The 25,463-nt window shown below is 41.1% G+C and overlaps 1 protein-coding gene across 1 annotated transcript in view; it reads left to right on the top strand.

The window, feature by feature from the left end:
• The window catches only part of SPTLC2 (serine palmitoyltransferase long chain base subunit 2), a 105,345-nt gene that overhangs the window by 43,940 nt on the left and 35,942 nt on the right, over positions 1-25,463 (top strand). The window contains exons 5-9 of the mRNA XM_010382725.2: positions 1,404-1,528; positions 9,210-9,303; positions 14,613-14,718; positions 16,848-17,067; positions 20,481-20,607. Coding sequence (XP_010381027.1) covers positions 1,404-1,528; positions 9,210-9,303; positions 14,613-14,718; positions 16,848-17,067; positions 20,481-20,607 — 672 coding nt within the window. The remainder of the gene's footprint in view (positions 1-1,403; positions 1,529-9,209; positions 9,304-14,612; positions 14,719-16,847; positions 17,068-20,480; positions 20,608-25,463) is intronic.

The following is a 25,463-nucleotide window of genomic DNA, read 5'->3' as shown; positions in this document are numbered from 1 at the left end:
GAGGCAGGAGAATCGCTTGAACCCAGGAGGCAGAGGTTGCAGTGAGCTGAGATTGCGCCACTGCACTCCAGCCTGGGCAACAGAGCGAGACTCTGTCTCAAAAAAAAAAAAAAAAAAAAGCTCAAACATATTATCTCTTTTGATCCTCACAACAATGTCATTAGGTAGATAGGGCAAATTATTACTGCTATTTAGAAGTATTTAGCCCAGAGACTTCCTAAGGGCTTTGATTAAGCAAGCCGTAAGGACACATAGCATCCAAGTGTAGCAGTCTTCTTTCCCAGCATCTTTTCTCTCTGTAATGTCATTTAGTCCTTAAAGATTTGAGTACCAGTATAAAATTGCAGTACAAATTTACCAGTCAGTTCACAGTGAGGGAATAAACTTTTCTTTTTTTTTTGAGTCAGAGTCTCACTCTTTTGCCTAGGCTGGAGTGCAGTGGCACGATGTCAGCTCACTGCAGCCTCTGCCTCCCAGGTTCAAGTGATGCTCCTGCCTCAGGCCCCGAGTAGCTGGGATTACAGACACCAGCACCACGCCCAGCTAATTTTTTGTATTTTGAGTAGAGAGAAGGTTTCACCATGTTGACCAGGCTGGTCTTGAACTCCTGACCTTAGGCAATCCACCCTCCTCGACCTCCCAAAGTGCTGGAATTGCAGGCGTGAGCCACTGCACCCTGCCGGTAAGAAACGTTTTTACCTGTCTCTTGCTGTATAAAAGCCATCTCAAAACTTAGTGGTTTAAAACAGCAACAGATTTATTTGCTCATGATTCTGCAATTTAGGGAGGGCTTGATGTTATCTTAGCTCCGTGTGGTATTGGGTAGGCAGTTATGACTGTGTAGAGTATCCAAGATGTCTTAACTCACATGTTTGACACCTCAGCTGGGTGGCAGGAAGGGCTAAAGGCTGGCTGGGCATCTCTCTGTTTCTCTTTCTCTCTCTGTCTCCCCCTCTCCTTACATCTTTCTCTCCTCCTTCCATAGTCTCTTATCCTCCAGTTCCCACCCCCTGCCCATGTTCTGTTTTTGCAACAGGCCAGTTAGATTGTTTTATGTAGCAGCTGACTTCAAAAGTATAAATGCAGATTTTGCCAGGCCTCCTAAGGCCTAAACCTGGAACTAGTATGCACAAACAGGAATGGGAGAAATTATTGGCAACCCCCTTTGGGGAAATTCCACTGCAGGTGCTGAATCAGATTTTATTCAACTATTGTGTTCTTTATGAGTGCGTATTACTCTTCACAATATTATGAAGAATATTACTCTTCATAATATTGACTCCTTCATAGATCTTAGTCTGAAAAGGACACAACACATACACTATGATTTCTTTTAATAAAGTGATGAGTAATTCTTAAATTCAGGATTTTGTGATACTGACTTTCTTAACTTCTTCACACAGGAAACCTGGACAAGCATGAAGAACTAGAGGAGCTTGTAGCAAGGTTCTTAGGAGTAGAAGCTGCTATGGCGTATGGCATGGGATTTGCAACGAATTCAATGAACATTCCTGCCCTTGTTGGCAAAGTAAGACACTTTGTCATTTATGAAAACTCCCTCATGTATATCTTCTTTTGTTTTGAAAAGCATTCAGAGTGAGCTAAAAGCTGTTGTAAACTTTAGACTAAACATAGTTGAGCCAAAGATATCTCTACCACAAATTGTTTTTCTTGCTTTCTTTTTTTTTTTTTTTTTTTTTTTGAGATGGAGTCTTCTTTTTTTCGCCCAGGCTGGAGTGCAGTGGTGCCATCTCAGCTCACTGCAACCTCAGTCTGTCAGGTTCAAGTGATTTTCCTGCCTCAGCCTCCCAAGTAGCTGGGACTACAGGTGTGTGCCATCACGCCTGGCTAATTTTTTGTATTTTTAGCAGAGGCGGCGTTTCACCACGTTGGCAAGCCTGGGCAACATAGTGAGGCCTCATCTCTATTTTATTTTTTATTTTTTATTTATTTTTTATTTTTTTTGAGACGGAGTCTCGCTCTGTCACCCAGGCTGGAGTGCAGTGGCCAGATCTCAGCTCACTGCAAGCTCCGCCTCCCGGGCTCACGCCATTCTCCTGCCTCAGCCTCCCGAGTAGCTGGGACTACAGGCGCCGCCACCTCGCCCGGCTAGTTTTTTGTATTTTTAGTAGAGACGGGGTTTCACCGTGTTAGCCAGGATGGTCTCGATCTCCTGACCTCGTGATCCGCCCGTCTCGGCCTCCCAAAGTGCTGAGATTACAGGCTTGAGCCACCGCGCCCGGCCTATTTTATTTTTTAAATGAAAAACAATTTGTGGCTGGGCACGGTGGCTCACACCTGTCATCCCAGTGCTTTGGGAGGCTGAGGTGGGCGGATCAACTGAGGTCAGGAGTTTGAGACCAGTCTGTGTTTATATATTTATATATACATATAATATACATATTATATATGATATATAATATACAAATATGTGATATATGTAATATATATGATATACGTATTACATATGCATATTTTATATATATATCCCCAAGTGGATAGCGCATGTGAGAGGGCACAATCTGTATGTAAATGTAAATTATGTCTCAGCAGATTGGTGCTCTCATCCTGAGAGGCCCTTTGAGGTTATTTATTCTCATGTTTAATATGACATCTAGGAATGGTATATTGAAAATGTGGTGGATTAACTCAAGCAGGAGAATTGAGTTTTTGTTTTTTGATTGTTTATATGGTCACTCTTAGCTATGTGACTGTGAGCATGTCAAATAATCTTTCTGATCCTCTACATTTCTTTTGTAAAATGAGGTGGTTGAGCTAGATTAACTTTAAAGTCCTTTTTAGTTATGCAATGTATGGGTCTGTAAAGTACAGGTGGGAGAAATAGAAAACAAACAGCAAGATAGGAGATTTAAACCCATCTGTATTGATAAACATTAAATATAAATGGTTTATACATTCCAAGGAGAAGACAAAGATTGTCAGATAAAATTAAGTAGGTTTCCTAATACAAAATAGCAACTTATGTTAAATATGAAGACACAGGTTAAAAGGAAAAGGATAGAAAAAAATACAGCATACAAATAGTAATCAGAAGACATTTGAAGTGCCTGTATTAATATAAACAAAGATTTCAGAGCAAGAACTATTTCTGGTGATAAAGAGGAACATTGTGTAATGATTAAGGAATTAATTCATCAAGAGGATGTAATTTTAAATGTATAGGTGCTTATCCCATTTATGCCTAATGTTCCATTATTGGAACGCTAAGCATGTGGGAGTTATTTATATCCTACTGCTCAAGGTCATCGCCAAGGTCTGATTTTGCAATTCAAAAAATTGTAACCTCTGGCATAAATGGTTTATGAACAGAGCTTCAAAGTACATGAAGCAGAAATTGATGAAACTAAAAGAAGTAGACAAATAGAAAATTGTAATTACAGACATTAACCCATCTCTCTCTCTTTTTTTTATTTATTTATTTTTTTTGAGACAGAGTCTTGCTGTGTCGCCCGGGCTGGAGTGCAGTGGCGTGATTTCAGCTCACTGCAAGCTCCGCCTCCCAGGTTCACGCCATTCTCCTGCCTCAGTCTCCCGAGTAGCTGGGACTACAGGCGCCCGCCACCATGCCTGGCTAATTTTTTGTATTTTTAGTAGAGACGGGGTTTCACCGTGTTAGCCAGGATGGTCTCAATCTCCTGACCTCATGATCTGCCTGCCTCGGCCTCCCAAAGTGCTGGGATTACAGGTGTGAGCCACTGCGCCCAGCCCTAACCCCTCTCTCTTAATTGACAGAAGAATGAAACAGAAAATCAGTAATAATATAGAACATTTGGAAAACACTGTCAACCAGTTGACCTAGTTGAGAGTCTTGAAACACTTCACTCAACAACAGCAAAACATTTACTACCAAAGACCATATTCTAGGCCATTAAGCCAGTTTTAGTAAATTTTAAAGTATTAAAATTATTCAAAGTATGTTCTGTGATCACAGTGGAATTTAAATGAGAAATTAATAACACAAAGATACCTGGAAAATCTTTGACTATTTGAAAATTAAACAACATACTTGTAAATAACCCATGGGCCAAAGAAGAAAAAACAAGGGAGAATAAAAATATTTTGAACTGAATGGAAATGTAACCTATTACAATTTGTTGGATGAAGCTAAAGCAGTGCTCAGATGGAAATGTATAGCATTAAATGTTTATACAGGTTGAGCATCCCTAATCCCAAAATCTGAAATCTAAAATGTTTCAAACTCATAAATATTTTGAGTGTCATCATGACAGCTCAAAGAAAATGCTTAGGGGTGCTAAAGCAGTAAATATAATGCAAATAATCCAAAATCCACAAAAATCTGAACTCTGAAACACATCTGATCCCAAGCATTTTGAATAAGGGATATTCAACCTGTATTAGAAAAAAGTAAAGCTTGTAGCTTAAAAAATTAGGAAAAGAAGAACAAATTGAACCCAAACTAAGCAGAAAGAAGAATATAATGAAGATAAAAATGAATTAGAAAATAGATAATAGGGAAATTAGTGAAACTAAAGCTGATTGTTTGAGAAAATGAATACAGTTGATAAATCTCTAGCCAGAATGGTCAGGATAAGAAGAGAGAAGATTCATATTACCAGTAACAGGAATGAGAGAGGGGGACATCACTACACGTCCTATGGACATTAAAGGATAATAAGGGAATATTAAGAACAACTTCATACCAATAAATTCAACAACTTAGATAAAATACACAAAATTCCTTGTAAGACATAAATGTATGGCTCTTTGACTTCACATTATAATACGTTGCTGTCCTGCATTTTGAAGTACAAACCTGAGATTCTTTTTTGTTAGAATTTTTAACACCAGAGGATTAGAACATCTCATCTTGCTCTACTCTCTGTATGCCTACAAACTCTAACAAAGTATTATCTAGAATTAGATGTTTTCTACATAGACCTGAAAGATACAACCATAAAGATTTATATTCCAAATCAGACTATAGTTGAAATATTATTAAATATCATTTAATCTGTTAAAGACAGTAACTTATCCAGTTTTAATGATCCTTTGAATCTGATACTGAATTTCCATGTGAGGTGGTTAATTGCTCAGTTTAATGGCAGGATGGGGCAGTATATTGATTAAGAGCATAGGTTCTGGAGGCAGACACTTGTCTTATTTAATAATTATTTTGTGGCCGGGCGCAGTGGCTCACTTTGGGAGACCAAGGCGGGCGGATCACGAGGTCAGGAGATCAAGACCATCCTGGCTAACATGGTGAAACCCCATCTCTACTGAAAATACAAAAGATTAGCTGGGCGTGGTGGCAGGTGCCTGTAGTCCCAGCTGCTCAGGAGGCTGAGGCAGGAGAATGGTGTGAACCCGGGAGGTGGAGTTTGCGGTGAGCAGAGATCGCACCACTGCACTCCAGCCTGGGTGACAGAGCAAGACTCCATCTCAAAATAATAATAATAATAATAATAATATAATTATTATTATTTTGTTACTGTGCTTGTGACCTTGAGCAAGATTTTAAACTCCTGAACAAGAGTTTCCTCATAGGTGAAATGGGAGTGATAATAGGGTCTATTACATACACTTGTTGTGAGGATTACAAGTGATAATGCTTTTAAATCTTTTAACATCATACCTGAAACATTAAGCACTTAGATGTTAACTGCTAGTGTGAATATCTATTTTATTTTTGAACCAAATATTTAATAAAGCTTTTCAGAATAAGTTCTAAAGGAAAAAGACAGATTGATACATTGAAATGGTGAATAAGGCTGTCTAAAAAAGACTGTCTAAAAAGAGTTCCTTTTTGCCAGAAGAAAAGAACATATTGCTTTTGCAGGTTTGCCAGAAAAATATTTAGCTGGAAAGAGGAGAAAATAAAATTTTGTGTGGAGGGGAAGGGAAGGGAGGATACCTTTTCAGATAGAGTTGATTGCCAAGAGTGGTAAGTAAAGAATTTGAAGACTTGCTGAAGAGAAATCTGACCTCTCCTTATTTCCTCCCCCAGTTTCGCTTTTTCAATTTTAACACTTTTTTTGAAACTTAAATTTAGACTTACAAAAAGAGTTACAAAAGAGTACAGAGAGTTCCTGTATACCATTCATTCAGCTTCCCTTTATGTTAACATCTTGAATAACAGTGGAACCATTTCTTACAGCTTAGAAATTAACTGTGATATAATACTATAACTAAAGTAGAGGACGTATTTGGTTTTCACTGGTTTTTCACTGATGTCCTTTTTCCGCTTCAGGATCCAGGTGAGGATCCACATTGCCTTTAGCTGTTGTAGCTCCTTGGTCTCCTCTAATCTGGGATAGTTCCTGTCTTTCTTTGTCTTTCACGACCTTGATACTTCTGAAGGGTACTGGTGCCTTAATTTGCAGAATGTCTCCAATTTGGGTCTGTCTGCTGTGTTGTTATGGTTTGATTGAGCCCATGCATTATTGAGAAAGCTACCACGGATGTGGTACACTTCTCAGTGAATCATGCAAGAGACTGTGATTTCAATACATATTACTGATGATGTAAATCTTAATCACTTGGCTCAGGTGTCAGCAGGGATTTTCTACTACCAACGTACTGCTTTTCCCTTTGTAATCACCATATATTGTGGCACTGATACTTTGGGACTATATATAGCATTTTGGATTAAACTTTCACCCACTAACTTTAGTAGGTGTCTCTGATCTTGCCTGTGGCAGTTATTACCTTGGTGTTCTAATGGTGGTTTTTCTATTTTTCTCATTCCTTCTATACTTAACTAATTAGAACTTTTGTGTAAGGAAGAGTTCTTGCTTCTCCCTTATTTATTTATGTAATTATGGGTTTGTGAATATTTTTATTATTTGGCTTATAATTCAACACAATTGCTTCTTTTTTGTTGCTTGACTTTTAGTTTTGGCCATTGGGAGCTCCTTCAGGTGGGTACCTGTGTCCTTGGACTATATCATAACTTTTTTTTTTTTAAAGCATTCTCATACTTTCTGGCATAATAAAATGCTCCAGGATCATCTTATGTTTTCCCTATCCCAGTTTTGGAATTAACCAGTTCTCCAAGAAGCCCTGATTCTTTTTATTGGAGAATGGTATTTAGAAACCAAGGTCTGGGAACTAGGTGTGTGTATTGCTGCAGGAGTGTCACTGCTTCTCACCTCTCAGTGACTAGAGCTAGAAAATGTATGTATGTATGTATGTATGCTAACTCATGCATACACGTGTGTGTGTGTGTGTGTGTATGTGTGCATGCATAAAGATTTGAAAGCCAGGAGTCTGTATTGATACTGCCAACTCTGCTTTTCTTCTCCTCCTTCTCCTCCTCTTCCTTCTTCTCCTCCCATCTTCCGTCTTCTCCTCCTGCTCCTCCTCCTCTTTTTTTTTTTTTTTTTTTTTCCAGACAGAGTCTCCCTCTGTAACCCAGATTGGAGTGCAGCAGCACAATTTTGGCTCACTGAAACCTCCGCCTCCTGGGTTCAAACGATTATCCTGCCTCAGCCTTTTGAGTAGCTGAGATTACAGGTGCCCATCACCAAGCCCAGCTAATTTTTTTGGGGTTTTCTTTTTGTTGTTTTTTTTGTTTTTTTTTTAGTAGAGATGGGGTTTTGCCATGTTGGCCAGTCTGGTCTCGAACTCCTGACCTCAAGTGATCCACCCACCTTGGCCTCCCAAATTTCCAGGATTACAGGCATGAGCCACTATGCCTGGCCACTTCATTTTTAATCTGTATATTTTTAACCAGGGTAGCTTTTTTATCTTAATAAATACTATGTGCTTAATAAAAATTTCAAACACAACTACTGTTACAAGTTTCTTAAGTATTCCTTTAAGAATATTCTGTAATAAATAAGCATATATATATATATATATATATATATATATATATATATAGTTGACCCTTGAACAACGTGGTTTGAACTATGCAGGTCCACTTATACATGGATTTTTTTCAACCAAATATGGATCAGAAATACAGTATTCAGCCAGGCACAGTGACTCACGCCTGTAATCTTGGCACTTTGGGAGGCCGAGGAGGGTGGATCACCTGAGGTCAGGAGTTCAAGACCAGGCTGGCCAACATGGTGAAACCCCATCTGTACTGAAAATACAAAACTTAGCCAGGCATGGTGGCAGGCACCTGTAATCCCAGCTACTTGGGAGGCTGAGGCAGAATTGCTTGAACCTGGGAGGCGGAGGTTGCAGTGAACCAAGATCGCACCCACTGCACTCCAGCAACAAGAGCGAGACTCTGTCTCACACACACACACAAAACATAGTATTCATGGAACACAAACCCCAAGTATATGGAGGGCCTACTTTTCCTATAAGCAGGTCCCACGGGGCTAACTGCAGGACATGAGCATGTATGGATTTGGATAAATGTGGGGGTGAGGCAGTTCTGGAACCAAGGCCTTCTGTAGACTGAGGGATGACTGTGTGTCTGTGTATGTTCTCTCTTCGTTTTATTCTCATGGGAGCATGCTAGATACTTTCTGCACCTTTTTCATCTAATTGGATATTTTGAGGCTATTTTTGATAGAGAAAAACCTGTTTCTGGGTTCCGATCTGACATGTTGAAGGGCCCCCTGAGAGATGGAAGAGTAAGAACTGCAGTGAAAAAAAAAACAAAAACAAACCCGAGACCTTCAGCCTTGTTGCCTTAGCAGAAACTGATGTTTGTGTGTTAAAGCAAAGCTTGTTTGGAGATTTTTAAGATAAAACTGAAGCCTACAGTCCATGTTATGTGGGGAAAAGGTTAATAAGTAGGATCTTCCAAGTAGGTTCTTCCCTGGACTCTGGATATGAGTAGTAGTGAGAGAATGAACCATTTCCACAGACATGACCCCATCAGCTGGCATTTCCCACAGGTGAACAGAACATCATACTAAAACTACATGGAATTCTCTCACGTAAAGAAATCAAAACGTTTTAGAGACTGATGTGTCATGTTTTAAATATAAATAAAGACCTGTTGCCATATATCTGACTATTTACATCAGTCATGGGACTGAAGATATTAAATTAAAAGCCTAGAATTTTGCATCTACTTTTAAGGTGTCTTTACAAAAAACAAATGATCATGTATACTTTTTTCCTCTTCTTAAAATTGATCACTGTGCTGTTGTGCACGATTTCCTTAATAAGATACAGCTATTAGTGCGTGTGGCATTTTGTGATTTGTGTAACTAACCCTTTCCCTTCCAGCTTCTTACCTTTCTGTTCCTGTGATATTGCAGGGTTGCCTGATTCTGAGTGATGAGCTGAACCATGCATCACTGGTTCTAGGAGCCAGACTGTCAGGAGCAACCATTCGAATCTTCAAACACAACAGTGAGTTTGCTGCGGAATTCACTGCTGGCCTTGGTGTTTATTATTCTTTGGATCCATGGTGGGAATTAACATTAGTTATATTAGCAGTTGAAAATGTAAATGAAGCTAAAGTAGCAACATTTAAAATGTTCTTCTGGTCCAGTCTTTTAAAATTAGAGGTTGAAGGAAGCCTCTTGTACAAATATAATACCATCCTTTTATTTGACCTTTAAGTTTTCCATCCCATTTCGTTGTTTACAAATCCCTTACTCAAATACATTTACTCGATGCCTGTAGTGTATCTTGCCATAAGACTAGCGGTGTTTAGATGAATAAATCAAGGTCTCTGACTGGTTAATGAAGAGACTTAATAGATAAGCCAGTGTTTACAATACAGCGGACAGGTGCTGAAGTACAGCCGTGAATAGATGCTGTGGGAGCACGGAGGAGGGTGCCCCTGAGCTGGGCCTTTCCTGTCTAAGTGGAAATATCTTTGCGTGTTATTAAAATGATTATTTAGAATAAAAATGTATAACTTTCATAGTTAAAATACACACAGAGGCAGAAAAGATAACCAAACTGTATGTTTAATATCATCTTTTCCCAGAATGTGTACAGGCACAGACAGGTTTGGAAGAATGTATCCCAAAATGTTAGGTGTGTACCCCTGGATAGAAGGATCATAGATGATAACATCATTTTTGCTTTTGTTTTTGTTTTTGTCTTGTCTAAAATGTTTTACAGGGAGAAATGAGATCTTATTAAATATCACTACGTAACCTGTTATTTTCTTTCTTTCTTTCTTTCTTTCTTTTTTTTTTTCTTCTGTGACAAGAGTCTTGCTCTGTCACCGAGGCTGGAGTGCAGTGGCTCAGCCTTGGCTCACTGCAACCTCCGCCTCCCGAGTTCAAGCGATTCTCCTGCCTCCACCTCCTGAGTAGCTGGATTACAGGGGCACGCCACCACACCTGGCTAATTTTTAGTATTTTTAGTAGTGACGGAGTTTCACTGTGTTGGCCAGACTGGTCTTGAACTGACTTCAGTTGATCCTACCGCCTTGGCCTCCGAAACTGCTGGGACTACAAGTGTGAGCCATCACGCCTGGCCCCTTTTTACAATACACTATGATTGTTGTTTGTCATTACATGTGACTCTACTTCATTCTTAAATGCCAGTGTGGCAGTCAGTGCCTGGATGTGCCTTCATTTAATTGCTCCCTCAATTGGACATCAGCGCTGTTTCTAAATTTTTCTCCTGGGAACAGCACTACACTTACAGTTTTGTACAATCATCTGGTTAGTGCCTTAGGATAAATTTTTAGTGGTCTCAGAATGCGTGGTTAAAAGAGTATACATTTTTAATCATTTTTCGAATTGCCTCTAAGCATTATATGAACTATTTTTTTCACTTTTGTTTTAGGTTCAGGGGTACATGTACAGGATTGTTATATAGGTAAATTGCATGTCTCGGGGGTTTGTGTACAGATTATTTTGTCACCCAGGTAATCAGCATAGTACCTGATAGGTAGTTTTTCGAACCTTACCCTCCTCCTCCCCTGCCTCATCCTCAGGTAGGCCCCAGTGTCTGTCGTTCCCTTCTTCATGTCTGTATGTACTCAGTGTTTAGCTCCCACTTACAAGTGAGAACATGTGGTATTTTGTTTTCTGTTCCTGTGTTAGTTAGCTTAGGATAATGGCTTCTAGCTGCATCCTTGTTGCTGCAAAGGACATTATCTCATTCTTTTTTATAGCTACATAGTATTCGATGGTGTATATGTACGTATATGTATGTGTGTGTGTATATATATATATATATATATTTTTTTTTTTTTTTTTTTTGAGACAGAGTCTTGCTCTGTCACCCAGGCTGGCATGCGTTGGCATGAACTGAGCTCACTGCAACCTCCAATTCCCCAGCTCAACAGATCCTCCCATCTCAGCCAGCGTAATAGCTGGGATTACAGGTGTGTTCCACCATACCTGGCCAGGGTTTGTTTTTTGTTTTTTTTTTTTTCTTCTGTATTTTTTGTAAAGATGGGGTTTCACCATGTTGCCCAGGCTGGTCTTGAATTCCTAGGCTCAAACAATCCATCCACCTTGGCCTCCCAGTGCTGGGATTATAGGCATGAGCCACCGCACCTGGCCCCACATTTTTTTAATCCGGTTTACTGTTGATGGACATTTAGGATGATTCTATATCTTTGCTGTTGTGAATAGTGCTACAATGAACATACACATGCTTGCGTCCTATATGAATTTTACTCAACAGTGTGAGATTGACTGTTCCTACTCACTGGCCATTCACTCAGTGAATCATTTTAAATCTTTCCAAATCTAATGAGGAAATATGTTAGTTTTTATTTCATTGCTTATTAGGTATAGAGCAACTTTTTACATTTTTATTGTATTTTTATATCTGTTTTTTAAACCCTACTTGTAAGTTAATGTGTTTGTATTTCCTTATAAATTGGCCATTTTCAAATTGTTTCTATTTTTTGCTGATTATAAGAGCCCTTTATATGAATTAGCTTTTCCTTTATGTTGCATTATTTTATTAATTTTTTTTTTGAGACAGGGTCTCGTTCTGTCACCCAGGCTGGAGTGCAGTAGCACAACCACGACTCACCACAGCCTTGACCTCCTGGGCCCAAAAGATTCTCCTGCTTCAGCATCCCAAGTAGCTGGGACTATAGGCATGCACCACCATGCCGGGCTAGTGTTTTTTTATTTTTTATAGAGACAAAGTCCCTCTGTGTTGCCCAGGTTGGTCTCGAACTCTTAGGCTCAAATGATCCTCCTGTCTCAGCCTCCCAAAATGCTGGGATTACAGGAGTGATTCACCATGCCCAGACTGCACTGTTTTTATATTTTTGACTTTGTTTTTCAGTGTCTTCTCGTGCAGACTCATTAAAATGTTTCTGTTGCCATACTTACTGTCTTACAACTTTTGGATTTTACACAGTACCCTCCTCATTCTCAGGTCATAAGATTATTCTTTCATGTTTTCTTCTGGAAATTTTGCGATATATTTTTTATTTAAATTTATGTGGAATTTGGGGGCATAACATTGGAGAGAGGTTGAATTTTTTTTTCTGAGTAGAAAATACGGTTAAGCATTCTGCTGTAGATATTTCTTTTTTTTTTTTTTTCTGATACAGAGTCTTGCTCTGTCACCCAGGCTGGAGTACAGTGGTGTGATCGCAGCTCACTGCAACCTCTGCCTGCTGGGTTTAAGCGATTCTCATGTCTCAGCCTCCCAAGTAGCTAGGATTACAGGTGCCCACCACCACACCCGGCTAAGTTCTTTTGTATTTTTAGTAGAGACGGGATTTTGCCATGTTGGTCAGTCTGGTCTTGAACTCCTGACTTTAAGTGATCCACCCACCTCGGTCTCCCAGAGTGCTGAGATTACAGGTGTGAGCCACCACACCTGGCTGATATTTCTTTTATCTAAAATTTTGACCAGTATTATTTTTCTCCTCCTTCTGTATATAAGCATAGAAAACTAAAATAATTCATGTTTTTACTTGTCTTTAACTGATTGCCATACATTGCTCTCTGCCTAAGAACTGGAGGCTTTGCAGGACTTGGGGAGGCCAAGGCGGGTGAATCACCTGAGGTCAGGAGTTAGAGACCAGCCTGGCCAAAATGGTGAAACCCCACCTCTACTAAAAATAAAAAAATTAGCTGGATGTGGTAGCACGCACCTGTAATCCCAGCTACGCAGGAGGCTGAGGCCGGAGAATCACTTGAATCCGGTAGGCAGAGGTTTCAGTGAGCAGAGGTCACGCCACTGCACTCCCACCTTGGCAATAGAGCAAGACTCTGTCTCAAAAAAAAAAAAACAAAAAAAAGACGGAAGCTTTGAGTCAGGACATAATTTACTTCTGTAGGGTACATGTACTGAATCTTGAGTAGGTCGTATGCAGATTTTTTTCTTAAAAATTACTGAATGCGTAAGCACAATCACAACCGTAGGCTATCTTATTTGTGTTTGTGTTCTGTGTTTTTATTACCTTATTTCTTTTTCTGTCAAAATTGTTTTCTGCAAAGAGCAAAATCATGTGCTTTTATAACCCCTTCCTCCAGTGACAAGCAATACAGAATACAAAATCAGATTTTATGGTGGGGCCAGGCTTGGTGACTCATGCCTATAATCCCAGCACTTTGGGGGCTGAGGCGGGCAGACCACCTGAGGTCAGGAGTTCAAGACCAACCTGGCCAACATGGTGAAACCCCATCTCTACAAAAATACAAAAATTAGCCTGCCATGATGGCAGGTGCCGGTAATCCCAGCTACTTGGGAGGCTGAGGCAGGCGAATCACTTGAACCTTGGAGGTGGAAGCTTCAGGAGCTGAGATCGCACCGTTTTACTCCAGCTTGGATGACAGAGGGAGATTCCATCTCAAAAAAAAAAAAGAAAGATTTTTTGATAGGATGTCTCCCATCCCTATTAAGTATTCCCCAGACTTAATGTTGCTTAAGTTTTGGAGAGTTTTTTTTAAGGACTTCATTTCAGGGCAGGTAGTTTAAGTATTAAATCTGTAGTGTGGCAACAATGATCTTCAAAGCATTTGTCTTTAACAGGGAAATTGTGATCATCATTAATGGCGGTAGCAGCCAAGTTGTTTCCAGGCCCATTAACCACCATGAGAACCAACAGAGCCACAAGAACTTGGTTGTTAATAGACAACTGATGAAGTCAAACATGGAACAATTTCAACCAATTGTCAGGCTTGCTTAACACACAGACTTAAACATGCCCCAGACGGGTGTATTTTTAACCCAGTACCAAAACAGAGCTCTTTAACAAGCATTTATTGAGTATGTCCTAGGTGAAAGGAAATGGAGCATACACTGTGAAGTTTTTTTACCCCTTGCATTTGTTTTTTTAGGAGGTGTATGTATCTGTGATGGTTTATTCACACTGTCTCGCTCTGTCTTTTTTACGCATTTATTTCCGAATGACTCACTAGGATTAGAGATACAGTTTGATTCTATATTTTTCGATAAACACAGAGAAGCTAACTTAATGGCAGGGTACTTAACATGAGACACTGGTCATTTCATAAGCAAGCTAACGAACTGAATCAACCACCACAGTCCTTCAGTCAAGTTCCAATGGTTTTGAACATTTGTTACGTTTTGGATTTCAATTCAAGGTGGCAATAATTCACCTATTTTGCCCTGCTTTTTTCTGCCCAACTCTAATTATGTCCTTTGCTATCTGAGGCATACTTTCCAAATGAGAAATATATCTCTGCATTTCCAGAATAAAGTTAGGAAAGAGGAAGATGTGGTATGACTCTGTTCTTTTTTGTGTGTTGTAGATATGCAAAGCCTGGAGAAGCTATTGAAAGATGCCATTGTTTATGGTCAGCCTCGGACACGAAGGCCCTGGAAGAAAATTCTCATCCTTGTGGAAGGAATATATAGGTAATCCTACTTTATTATTCTTACCTTTGTGACTTGGCCCCATGAAGTCATAGAATTTTTTAACTGAAGGCAACATTAGTCTGTCCCCCTCTGGAACTAAGGAGACGGTGTTTATAAATTGCTAAAATACCTGGAAACAGAGTCAGCATTAGAACAGAAGTCTTTTTGTCTGGTTCTTCATTATTCTTTCCATTATACTACATGGTCACCAAATTCCCTTTCTATTTGGGTCTTTTATTTTTCTAGTTTGTAGAGGGAACTTACACGTAAGGGCAAGAGTTGGAATATATATTTTAATATGTCAAAACAAATTATACATCATTTAATTTTAATAAATATTTTGTTTTAGGCTGAGTGCAGTGGCTCACACCTATAATCCCAACACTTTGGGAGGCCAAAGTGGGAGGTCGCTTGAGGCTAGGAGTTTGAGACCAGCTTGGGCAACATAGTGAGAGCCTGTCTCTATAAAAAATAAATAAAAATTAAAAAGAAATATTTTATTTTGGTTAACATTTACAGCTTTTGCACGTATTTTTACCACCTAATTTTTTTTGTTCTTTTGTGTCATTCTCATTACCTGTGCAATGTGATGCAAAGTCTCATGTTGCCTGTAATTACAAGCTTTAGAAGAATCTGCTGTGATCTTAATTCTTTTTGTTGTGCATTAAGATCGCTTGTGTTTGGTGCTTGTCTTTTGTTTTTTGGTGGTTTTGGTGGGCTTTTTTTTATTTTTATTTTTTTTTTGAGGCGGAGTCTGGCTCTGTCGCCCAGGCTGGAGATCCGGCTTGCAGTAGCCGGATCTCAGCTCACTGCAAGCTCCGCCTCCCAAGTTTACGCTATTCTCCTGCCTCAGCCTCCCGAGTAGCTGAGACTACAGGTGCCCGCCACCATGCCTGGCTAGTTTTTTGTATTTTTTAGTAGAGACAGGGTTTCACTGTGTTAGCCAGGATGGTCTCGATCTCCTGATCTAGTGATCCGCCCGTCTCGGCCTCCCAAAGTGGGCTTTTTTTAAAGATGGAATCTCGCTCTGTCGCCCAGGTTGGAGTGCAGTGACATGATCTCGGCTCACTGCAACCTCCGCCTCCTGGTTCTCCTGCCTCAGCCTCCCGAGTAGCTGGGATTACAGGTGTGCACCACCATGCCCAGCTGATTTTTGTATTTTTAGTAGAGACGGGGTTTCGCTGTGTTGGCCAGGCTGGTCTCGAACTCCTGACCTCAAGTGATCTGCCTACCTCAGCCCCCACAAAGTGCTGGGATTACAGGTGTAAACCACCGTGCCCAGCCAGTGCTCATTTTTAAAGTCCAGTTTTCTTTCCCCTAGTCTTTTGCCTTACCATGACTTCCTCTGACTTTGTCAGTTTAAACCACAGATACAGGCCGGGCGCGGTGGCTCAAGCCTGTAATCCCAGCACTTTGGGAGGCCGAGACGGGTGGATCACGAGGTCAGGAGATCGAGACCATCCTGGCCAATACGGTGAAACCCCGTCTCTACTAAAAAATACAAAAAACTAGCCGGGCGAGGTGGCGGGCGCCTGTAGTCCCAGCTACTTGGGAGGCTGAGGCAGGAGAATGGCATGAACCCAGGAGGCGGAGCTTGCAGTGAGCTGAGATCTGGCCACTGCACTCCAGCCTGGGCGACAGAGCGAGACTCTGTCTCAAAAAAAAAAAAAAAAAAAAAAAAAATAAACCACAGATACAGTCGTCAGACCATTTAAAACCCAATAAACTCAGCCGGGCATGTTGGCTTATGCCTGTAACCCCCAGAACTTTGGGAGGCCAAGGCGGTGTATCACTTGAGGCTAGGAGTTCGAGACTAGCCTGAGAAACATGGTGAAACCCTATCTCTACTAAAAATACAAACATTAGCTGGGCGTGGTGGTGGCAGGCACCTGTAGTCCCAGCTACTTGGGAGGCTGAGGCACAAGAATCGCTCGAACCCAGGAGTCAGGGATTGTAGTAAGCCGATATTACGCCACTGCACTCCAGCCTGGACAACAGAGCAAAACTCTGTCTCAAGAAAAAAAAAAAAAGCAGTAAACTCAATAATAACGAAGTGCCAAACTCCTAATTTTGATTTAAAAAGTCTCAGTGTACATGCGTATATATATATTTTTTTCATGTTTTGCCAGCATGGAGGGATCTATTGTTCGTCTTCCTGAAGTGATTGCCCTCAAGAAGAAGTACAAGGCATACTTGTATCTGGATGAGGCTCACAGCATTGGCGCCTTGGGCCCCACAGGCCGGGGTGTGGTGGACTACTTTGGCCTGGATCCTGAGGATGTGGATGTTATGATGGGAACATTCACAAAGAGTTTTGGTGCTTCTGGAGGATATATTGGAGGCAAGAAGGTAAACGAGCCATGAGAATGAGCGATTAGAGATAAAATCACTGGCAACTAGATTTGGTACCTCAAGCCTAGCAGATGGGGCCCTGAACTGGGATGTCCCCAAATTTGCCTATGGTTTAGGCTGTAATACCAGTGAGTGACTCTGATGTCTCCTCACTGAACTAAAGGCTGGTTCTGTTCATTGTTTGTTGTTTTCTTATTTGAGCTTCTTTCTAAGCTACATGCTGATCTGAGATATAGAATACCCTCTTGTGTGAAAGAACACACAGTGGTGCTCCCTGCCCGCCCCAGCCTTCTGTTGGGTTTGCATTGTGCTCACAGTTTCAAAAACAGTGGGGTTGTCATGGGAGCGCATGGGAATAGCAGGTCACCTTGCTCTTGGACACAAACATATCATGAGTGAACATGGAGACAGGAAGGAAAAAAGTTGTGCCAGCTGTGGGGTACTACAAAGCATTGTATTTTCAATTTTTAAACGACGTAATTGCCTTTTCTGGGTCTTTGTAGTCAGAAAAAAATCATATGGTGAATTTTGATGTAGGTAAGAATCTGTGGTGTGGTGGAAGTGGTCAACCATAAGGACAGAGGCCTGGGTCTGAATGTTTCTCTGCTTACTTTGTTAGACCTCAGGGAAAACATTTAACCTCCCAGTTTCCTTGTCAGTAAAATAGAGGTAAATATGCCTAGCTTGTAAGATTGTAGTAAGGGTTTAAAAAGTAATATATGTCCATGCTACAACGTGGGTGCACCTTAAAAATAAGTGAAAAAAGTTAGTCACAAAAAGTCACATATTGCATGTTTTAAAATATGTGATATCTAGAATAAGCATAGAAACAGAAACAGAAAGTTGCCGGAGGTGGAGGGGATGGAGAAATGGAAAGTGAATGCTAATGGGTATGAGGTTTCCTTTCAGGGTTATGGAAATGTTCTAAAATTAGTAGTAAAAGTGGCACAACTCTGGATATACTAAAACCCACTGAATTGTACTTTAAAATGGTGAATTCTGTGGTGTGTGGCTTATATCTCAATGAAGCTGTTATTTTTGAACACTGCAGTGTTAGGGAAAAAATAACGTATGTATGTCAGGTGTTTGTATATGGCACAAAGGAAGTGCTCATAAATGTTCTTAATTTTGCTTCAAAACTCAATATTGGGAGTCTTAAAGAATGTTTATGCTGGGCACAGTGGCTCACACCTGTAATCCCAGCACTTTGAGAGGCTGAAGTGGGAGGATTACTTGAGCCCAGGAGTTCAAGACCAGCCTGGGCAACATAGTGGGACTTCATCTCTACAAAAAAGTAAAAAAATTAGCTGGGTGTGGTGACACATGCCTGTAGTCCCAAGTACGGGGTAGGCTGAGATGAGAGGATTGCTTGAGCCTGGGAGATCAAGGGTGCAGTGAGCCGTGAGTATTTATACCACTGCATTCCAGCCTGGGCAACAGAAAAAGACCCTATTTCAGAAAAAAAGGTCATTCGTTTAATAATTGATTGTCTTTTAGAGAGAACTCATTTTCATTGACTTTTAATCAGCTTTGATAGATTTTTTTTTTCTTTTTTTTGAGACCAAGCCTCACTCCATTGCCAGGCCGGAGTTCAGTGGCACAATCTTGACTCACTGCAACCTCCGCCTCCCAGGATCAAGCAATTCTCCTGCCTCAGCCTCCCAAGTAGCTGGGACTACAGGCGCGTGCCACCACGCCCAGCTAATTTTTTGTATTTTAAGTAGAGACAGGGTTTCACCGTCATGTTGGCCAGGGTGGTCTTGATCTCTTGACCTCGTGATCTGCCCGCCTCGGCCTTCCAAAGTGCTGGGATTACAGGCGTGAGCCACTGCGCCCGGCCAGGTTTGATATATTTTTTATCTCAAATTTTCCTTTTTGTTAATGAGACCAGGCTCACTTTGGAGAGTTTGTTGTTTTTTAGTAAGCTTTGTGACTGTGAACCAAAGGATAGAAAAATAATACTCTGGGAGATCATTTAAGTACAATATATTTGTGCTTTTGGTTTTTTTAGTACAATTTTTAATGTTTTTGAGATAAAACTGTTTTATATCCAAATTTGTGTCTCCCTAATTTGTTCTGGTACATAAGCTTCTTGTACGTACATTTTAAAGATTTGGTGAAATTAAAAGATATCAGAGAATAGGGATATACAATTAATTTTTTTTTTAAATCCTTGTAAATGACAGAGTTTTACTTTATTCAGTGAGATGTCATTGGCATTTTAATGAAAGACCTTATAAATTTCTATTTTATTTCACATTTGTATCATTTTATACATTTCTACATATCTGGAGGAAGTTCTAATGCTCTTAAAGTTGATGTTAGAGAACTGTTACTTAGGGTTGGAAGGATGGGCTTTACAGGCACAGAGAGAGCTGCAGATGACATTTTCAATGATACTTGGAATTAAATCATTATATGTAAAAAGCAATCCAAACACCAATCAGCAGTCCAAACAAAGGCTGTTTAACTCAGCCTTGTTCATTTATTTTTAACTTTTTTTTTTTTTTAAGATGGAGCCTCACTCTGTCCCCCAGGCTGGAGTGCAATGGCGCCATCTCAGCTCACTGCAACCTCTGCCTCCTGGGTTCAAGTGATTTTCCTGCCTCAACCTCCTGAGTAGCTGGGATTATAGGTGCCCGCCTCCACGCACAGCTGATTTTTGTATTTTTAGTAGAGATGGGGTTTCACCATGTTGTTCAGGCCAGTCTTGAAGTCCTGACCTCAGGAGATCCACCCACCTTGACCTCCCAAAGTGCTGGGATTACAGGCATGAGCCACCATGCCCGGCCATATTTCTAAACTTTAAATGATACATTCTCCAAATTTAGAGGGATTGTTTTAAAACTAGTTTTTTTCCTATGTTGTTGCATGTTTAAAAAACAAAACCAGGCCGGGCGCGGTGGCTCAAGCCTGTAATCCCAGCACTTTGGGAGGCCGAGACGGGCGGATCACGAGGTCAGGAGATCAAGACCATCCTGGCTAACATGGTGAAACCCCGTCTCTACTAAAAATACAAAAAACTAGCCGGGCGACCTGGCGGGCGCCTGTAGTCCCAGCTACTCGGGAGGCTGAGGCAGGAGAATGGCGTGAACCCGGGAGGTGGAGCTTGCAGTGAGCTGAGATCTGGCCACTGCACTCCAGCCTGGGCGACAGAGCGAGACTCCGTCTCAAAAAAAAAAAAAAAAAAAAAAAAAAACAAAACCAAACCTAAGAACTTTGCCATGTTTCTGACCCAGTTGTTGCCAGCAGTATGCTTCGACCATGTTGGTTGACCTTGCATCTCAGATTAGTGTCCCTGTTCCAGTGCCATTGAAACGAGGAGTCCTCTAGAACTTAGAAGGAAAGCACTGACATTGCCAGTGAATGCAAGAATTGTCTCTATTTATCTGCCTCTGTGAACTTCCCAGGAGCTGATAGACTACCTGCGCACACATTCTCATAGTGCAGTGTATGCCACGTCATTGTCACCTCCTGTAGTGGAGCAGATCATCACCTCCATGAAGTGCATCATGGGGCAGGATGGCACCAGCCTTGGTAAGTCTTTCTTTTCTTGAAACATTGCATAAGTCCACCTAGCAGCCAAACGTGCTGTTTTTCTCGAGCTTTTTTCCTAAAATAAATAGTCAGGTTTACTGATAGGCAGAGCTGGCTGGTGTGTGGTTTCTGTGGACACTTTTTTTTTTTTTTTTTGAGACCGAGTCTCGCTCTGTTGCCCAGGCTGCAGTGCAGTGGCGCGATCTTGGCTCACTGCAAGCCCCGCCTCCCGGGTTCACGCTGTTCTGCCTCAGCCTCCCGAGTAGCTGGGACTACAGGCGCCCGCCACCTCGCCCGGCTAATGTTTTGTATTTTTAGTAGAGATGGGGTTTCACCGTGTTAGCCAAGATGGTCTCGATCTCCTGACTTCATGATCCACCCACCTCGGCCTCTCAAAGTGCTGGGATTACAGGCGTGAGCCACCATGCCCAGCCTCCATGGACACTTTTTTAGTGTGTTTGATACATATGCCATGAGAACGACCCTGGCTCACTTCCTGTGGAATTTTCTTGTTTATAGATGGGAGGCTTTACTCTTACTATCCTACATACCCTCTTAACTCAGAGGTAATATGCCTTTGGGGTTTTTCTTGAATTGCATAATTTTATGTGATGGTGTAATTCACTGTTAGTGATGTTTCATTAACAGCATGGTTTACAGCTGCTGTTTTCATAAATTAGTATTCCTGATTTAATGCCTTTATAAAGAGTTTCTAATTTCATATACGGGAGATAATAAATGACATCCTGAATCTGTTTATTTTGTCTTTGATGGGATTTGTAGTCCCAACTAGATGCCTTGATTTAAACATACTACTGTGAACAATAAAGTGCAGTGTTCACTTTCTGACATTTGACTTTTATTCTGCAACACCAGAGGGCAGTATTGACTGCAGAACAGTGATTCTAAAAGGGGAGCAACTGGGTGTCTGTTTTTACTTTAAAAAATATTTTCATTGCATGTATAAGACAATAATTTCACTTGTTGCTTTTTTAATGCTTATAAAGTCAGTTTGACATTTGTAAAAGATTTCACATTATCAGCCATGAGCTCTCCACTCTACAGTTATGTAATACTTTATTGTAAGATTGATTTGGCTTGCATCGAATAAAGTGGCACGTCTGATTTTGATTGGTCTAAGACTGTTTTCTTTGTTTGTTTTTTTTTTTTTTTTTTTTTTTTTTTTTTTTTTTTTTTTTTTTGGTTTTTGTTTTTGAGACAGAGTCTTGCTCTCTCTCCTGGGCTGGAGTATAGTGGTGCGATCTCAGCTCACGGCAACCTCCACTTCCCAGGTTCACGTGATTCTCGTGTTTCAGCCTCCCGAGCAGCTGGGACACAGGAGTCTGCCACTACACCTGGCCTTTTTTTTTAAATTTTTTATAGAGATGGGGTTTCACCATGTTGCCCAGGCTGGTCTTGAACTCCTGGGCTCAAGCAATCTGCCTGCCTTGGCCTTCCAAAGTGTTGGGATTATAGGTGTGAGCCATCATGCCCAGCTGACTGTTTTCTTTTTTTTTTTTTTGAGACGGAGTTTTGCTCTTGTTGCTCAGGCTGGAGTGCAATGGTGTGATCTCGGCTCATCACAATCTCTGCCTCCTAGGTTCAAACAATTCTCCTGCCTCAGCCTTCCCGAGTAGCTGGGATTACAGGCATGTGTCACCATGCCCGGCTAATTTTGTATGTTTAGTAGAGACTGAGTTTCTCCATGTTGGTCAGGCTGGTCTCAAACTGCCGACCTCAGGTGACCCACCTGCCTCAGCCTCCCAAAGTGCTGGGATTACAGGTGTGAGCCACCACCCCCAGTCGACTGTTTTCTTAAATCAGAATTTTACCTTAACATTTTTTCTGATTTGTGCTAGATCCTTGTTATCTCTAATGAGAGATTTTTGGAAATAGTGAAATGTGATCATTTTCAGTTTTACGAATTAATTCCTTGAAGAAGTCGTTTTATTAATGTTGCAAACACATTGTGGAGCCTGTGAGTAGCTCCCTGTTAATAACAGCTATAACTATATCTGTTCTCCTTCTGATGTGGTGTTAGTGGAAACAGTGTGTGTGAATCTGAGAGACAGACATACATACACACATATGTATACATATAGCTATCATTTCTCTAGGTACTTCACATAGGCACACTTAACTGATTCAGCACACAGGTTTAGGTGACTAAGAAATGGCTAAGAGCTATCAAAGTTAACATTGGATAATTTATTTGCCCTGTTCTAGAACATGGATCTGTGTGACACATTACCCCCAGATAAATGATTTACCTGTACTAAATGATAAAATCTGGACTGTGCTGGTAGTGAGAAAATGAAACATGGTGATTATATATAGACTTTGGATCAGCACCCATTTTCTAGTTTTTGCCTCTAGCCACCCCCCAAGCTTAGTGGTGTGACACAACAGCCATCTGATTATGCTCACAGGTGCCACAGGTCAGGAATTCGGTCAGGGCACAGCAGGGATGACCTGTCTTTGCTCCGTTGTCTGGGGCTGGCCTGGAAGACTCAAGTGTCTGGAAAGACTGAGATGGCTGGTGGTTGGGATCACCTGGAGGCTTCTCCACTCGTCACCTGGGCTGGAGTGACTTGGAGCCAGACTCAGCTGAGGCTGTTGACCAGAGCACCTTCATGCATGTATCTTTTCCATGTGGCTTAGGCTCCTCATAACATTGTGACTGGGTACCCAGAAAGAACGCTTCAGAGAGCGAGCATTCCAAAGAACCTGGCGGAAACTGCATGACCTTTTCTGACCTGTTGTTAACAAGCAGGTCACTAAAGCCATCCCAGATTGAAGGGGTGGGGAACTAGATTCTACCTCCCCAGTGGAGGCATGTCAAAGAATTTGCAGCCTTTGTTGTTGTTTTTGTTTTGAGATGGGGTCTCATAAAAGGGGGAAGTACCATGCTCTTTTAAACAACCAGATCTTGGGAGAACTCTGAGCGAGAACTCACTCATTACCCAAGAATGCCAGCAAGGCCTTCATGAGGGATCTTCCCCATGATCCACACACACACCTCCTACCAGGCCCCACCTCTGTCGCTGGGGATCACATTCCATCCTGAGATGTGGAGAGGACAAACATCCAGACCATATCAGTGAATGTATTACTTTTATCATGAAAACTTTGTTATTGTTGGATTCCAGAGTACATTAAGCACCTGGTATTGAAAGTAAGGCTTAAACACATGCACAGACAGTATGTGGTTGCTTATTGTTAAATGTTTTCATCTTTTTGTGTGAAGAAATGTTGCTCTTTGGTGAGAGTACAGAGCCTTCGGAAAAGCTGCAGCATGCAAGGGAAGGTGAGATCCAGTTTCCACGCGACTTTATGAGGGGAGACTCCTTTCCCCTTCCTCCCAACTTTTTCCACATTTCCCCTCCAGTTTCTATCCTTGTCCCAAGGAAGAACAGGACATATGACTAGGTTGACCGATATTGCAAGGCAACTTCACTAGGATTCCAGGTGAGATAATAATGAATGGGAATTGTGCTGCCAGGTTGCCTGCACCTGGAGTGGGAATACTGAGTTAGCACAGGCCAGGGAGTAGAAAAAATGAGGCCTAGGAAATTCTGGTAAATTCCACTAGACATTTGAAATTCTGACTTTTACTTTACACATCACTAATCCATGTCCACTAACAGAAATTTAGCTGTAATATCTACATACAAATCAAGGCACAGTGTTTGACCAAATCAGCTAAAATTTTGCTTTTCCGTTTTCCAGAGCTGTGCTTTGATGTATTTTATTTCTGTCCAAAGGTGTAGTTAATAATAACATGCATAGCACCCAGCTTAGTGTGTGACGTCTAGGATCCTTTCAGTAAATTTATTGAATGACTGAATGAATGCACGCATGATTGGAAATACCAGAAAATCGGTGGGTTCTTCAAGCACTTTATTGTAACATTGCTTGAATAGTTGAATGTTAAGCCAGAATGACCAAATTATGGAACCAAATTAACTAGATAGGTACATTTTAATAGATAAATTTTTAAATAATGTCAGAACACTTTATAGAGTTTTATACTTCTTTATTTTGAAAGGAACTGGGCCCATGCAGGCAGCTACTGATAGAGGAGAAAAAAGACTACCCTGAGCAGATTGAGGTTTAATTAAAACTAGGTTTGGCTCATTTGAATTAATTCCAGTAATAGACTTGTTAATGAAGTGTTAAATGATCACCTTGAGAATAGCAGGGAACTGTCAAAAACTAAGAGAACTGAGATGCTTAAAAAAGACATTCCAGGACAGTGCGGTGGCACATGCCTGGAGTCCCAGCTACTCAGGAGGCTGAGGCGGGAGGATCGCTTGAGCCCAAGAGTCGTGGGCTATAGCATGCTCTGCCAGAGACATGTCTGCACCAAGTTCAGCCATCAGTATGATGACCTCCCGAAAGTAGGGTACCACCAGGTTGCCTAAGGAGGGGTGAATTGGCCCAGATTGGAAATGGAACAGGTTAAAACTTCCCTTGCTGATCAATAGGGGGATTACGCCTGTAAATAGCCATTGCACTCCAGCCTGGGCAACATAGTGAGACCTTGTCTCTTTGGGGGAAAAAAAAAAAATTTCCAGGATTCCCATGCAGAAGGGTTAGAAGTGTTGAAAAAACGCAGCCTTTCCAGGAGGCATAGAGACTTCCCTGCCTGTCTTCGGGGCTGACAGCGTTTAACTCTCCCATCGAGCACCATGCTTCCTGAGCCTAGGAAGTTTTGGGTATTGACTTTCTTCTTTGTCATGCTTTAAAGTAATTTATTTCACTATTAGAAATTCATTGGAATGAAAATTAAGTTTTCTGGTAAGCACAGTTTTGTTCTTACCCACAGTACAGTTTAGCAGTTTATCTGATGCCGC

Source organism: Rhinopithecus roxellana, chromosome 5 (genome assembly GCF_007565055.1).
Source record: "Rhinopithecus roxellana isolate Shanxi Qingling chromosome 5, ASM756505v1, whole genome shotgun sequence".
Classification (NCBI taxonomy): Eukaryota; Metazoa; Chordata; class Mammalia; order Primates; family Cercopithecidae; genus Rhinopithecus; species Rhinopithecus roxellana.
Note: the sequence above shows the minus strand (reverse complement) of the source record. Positions and strands in the feature narration are given on the sequence as shown.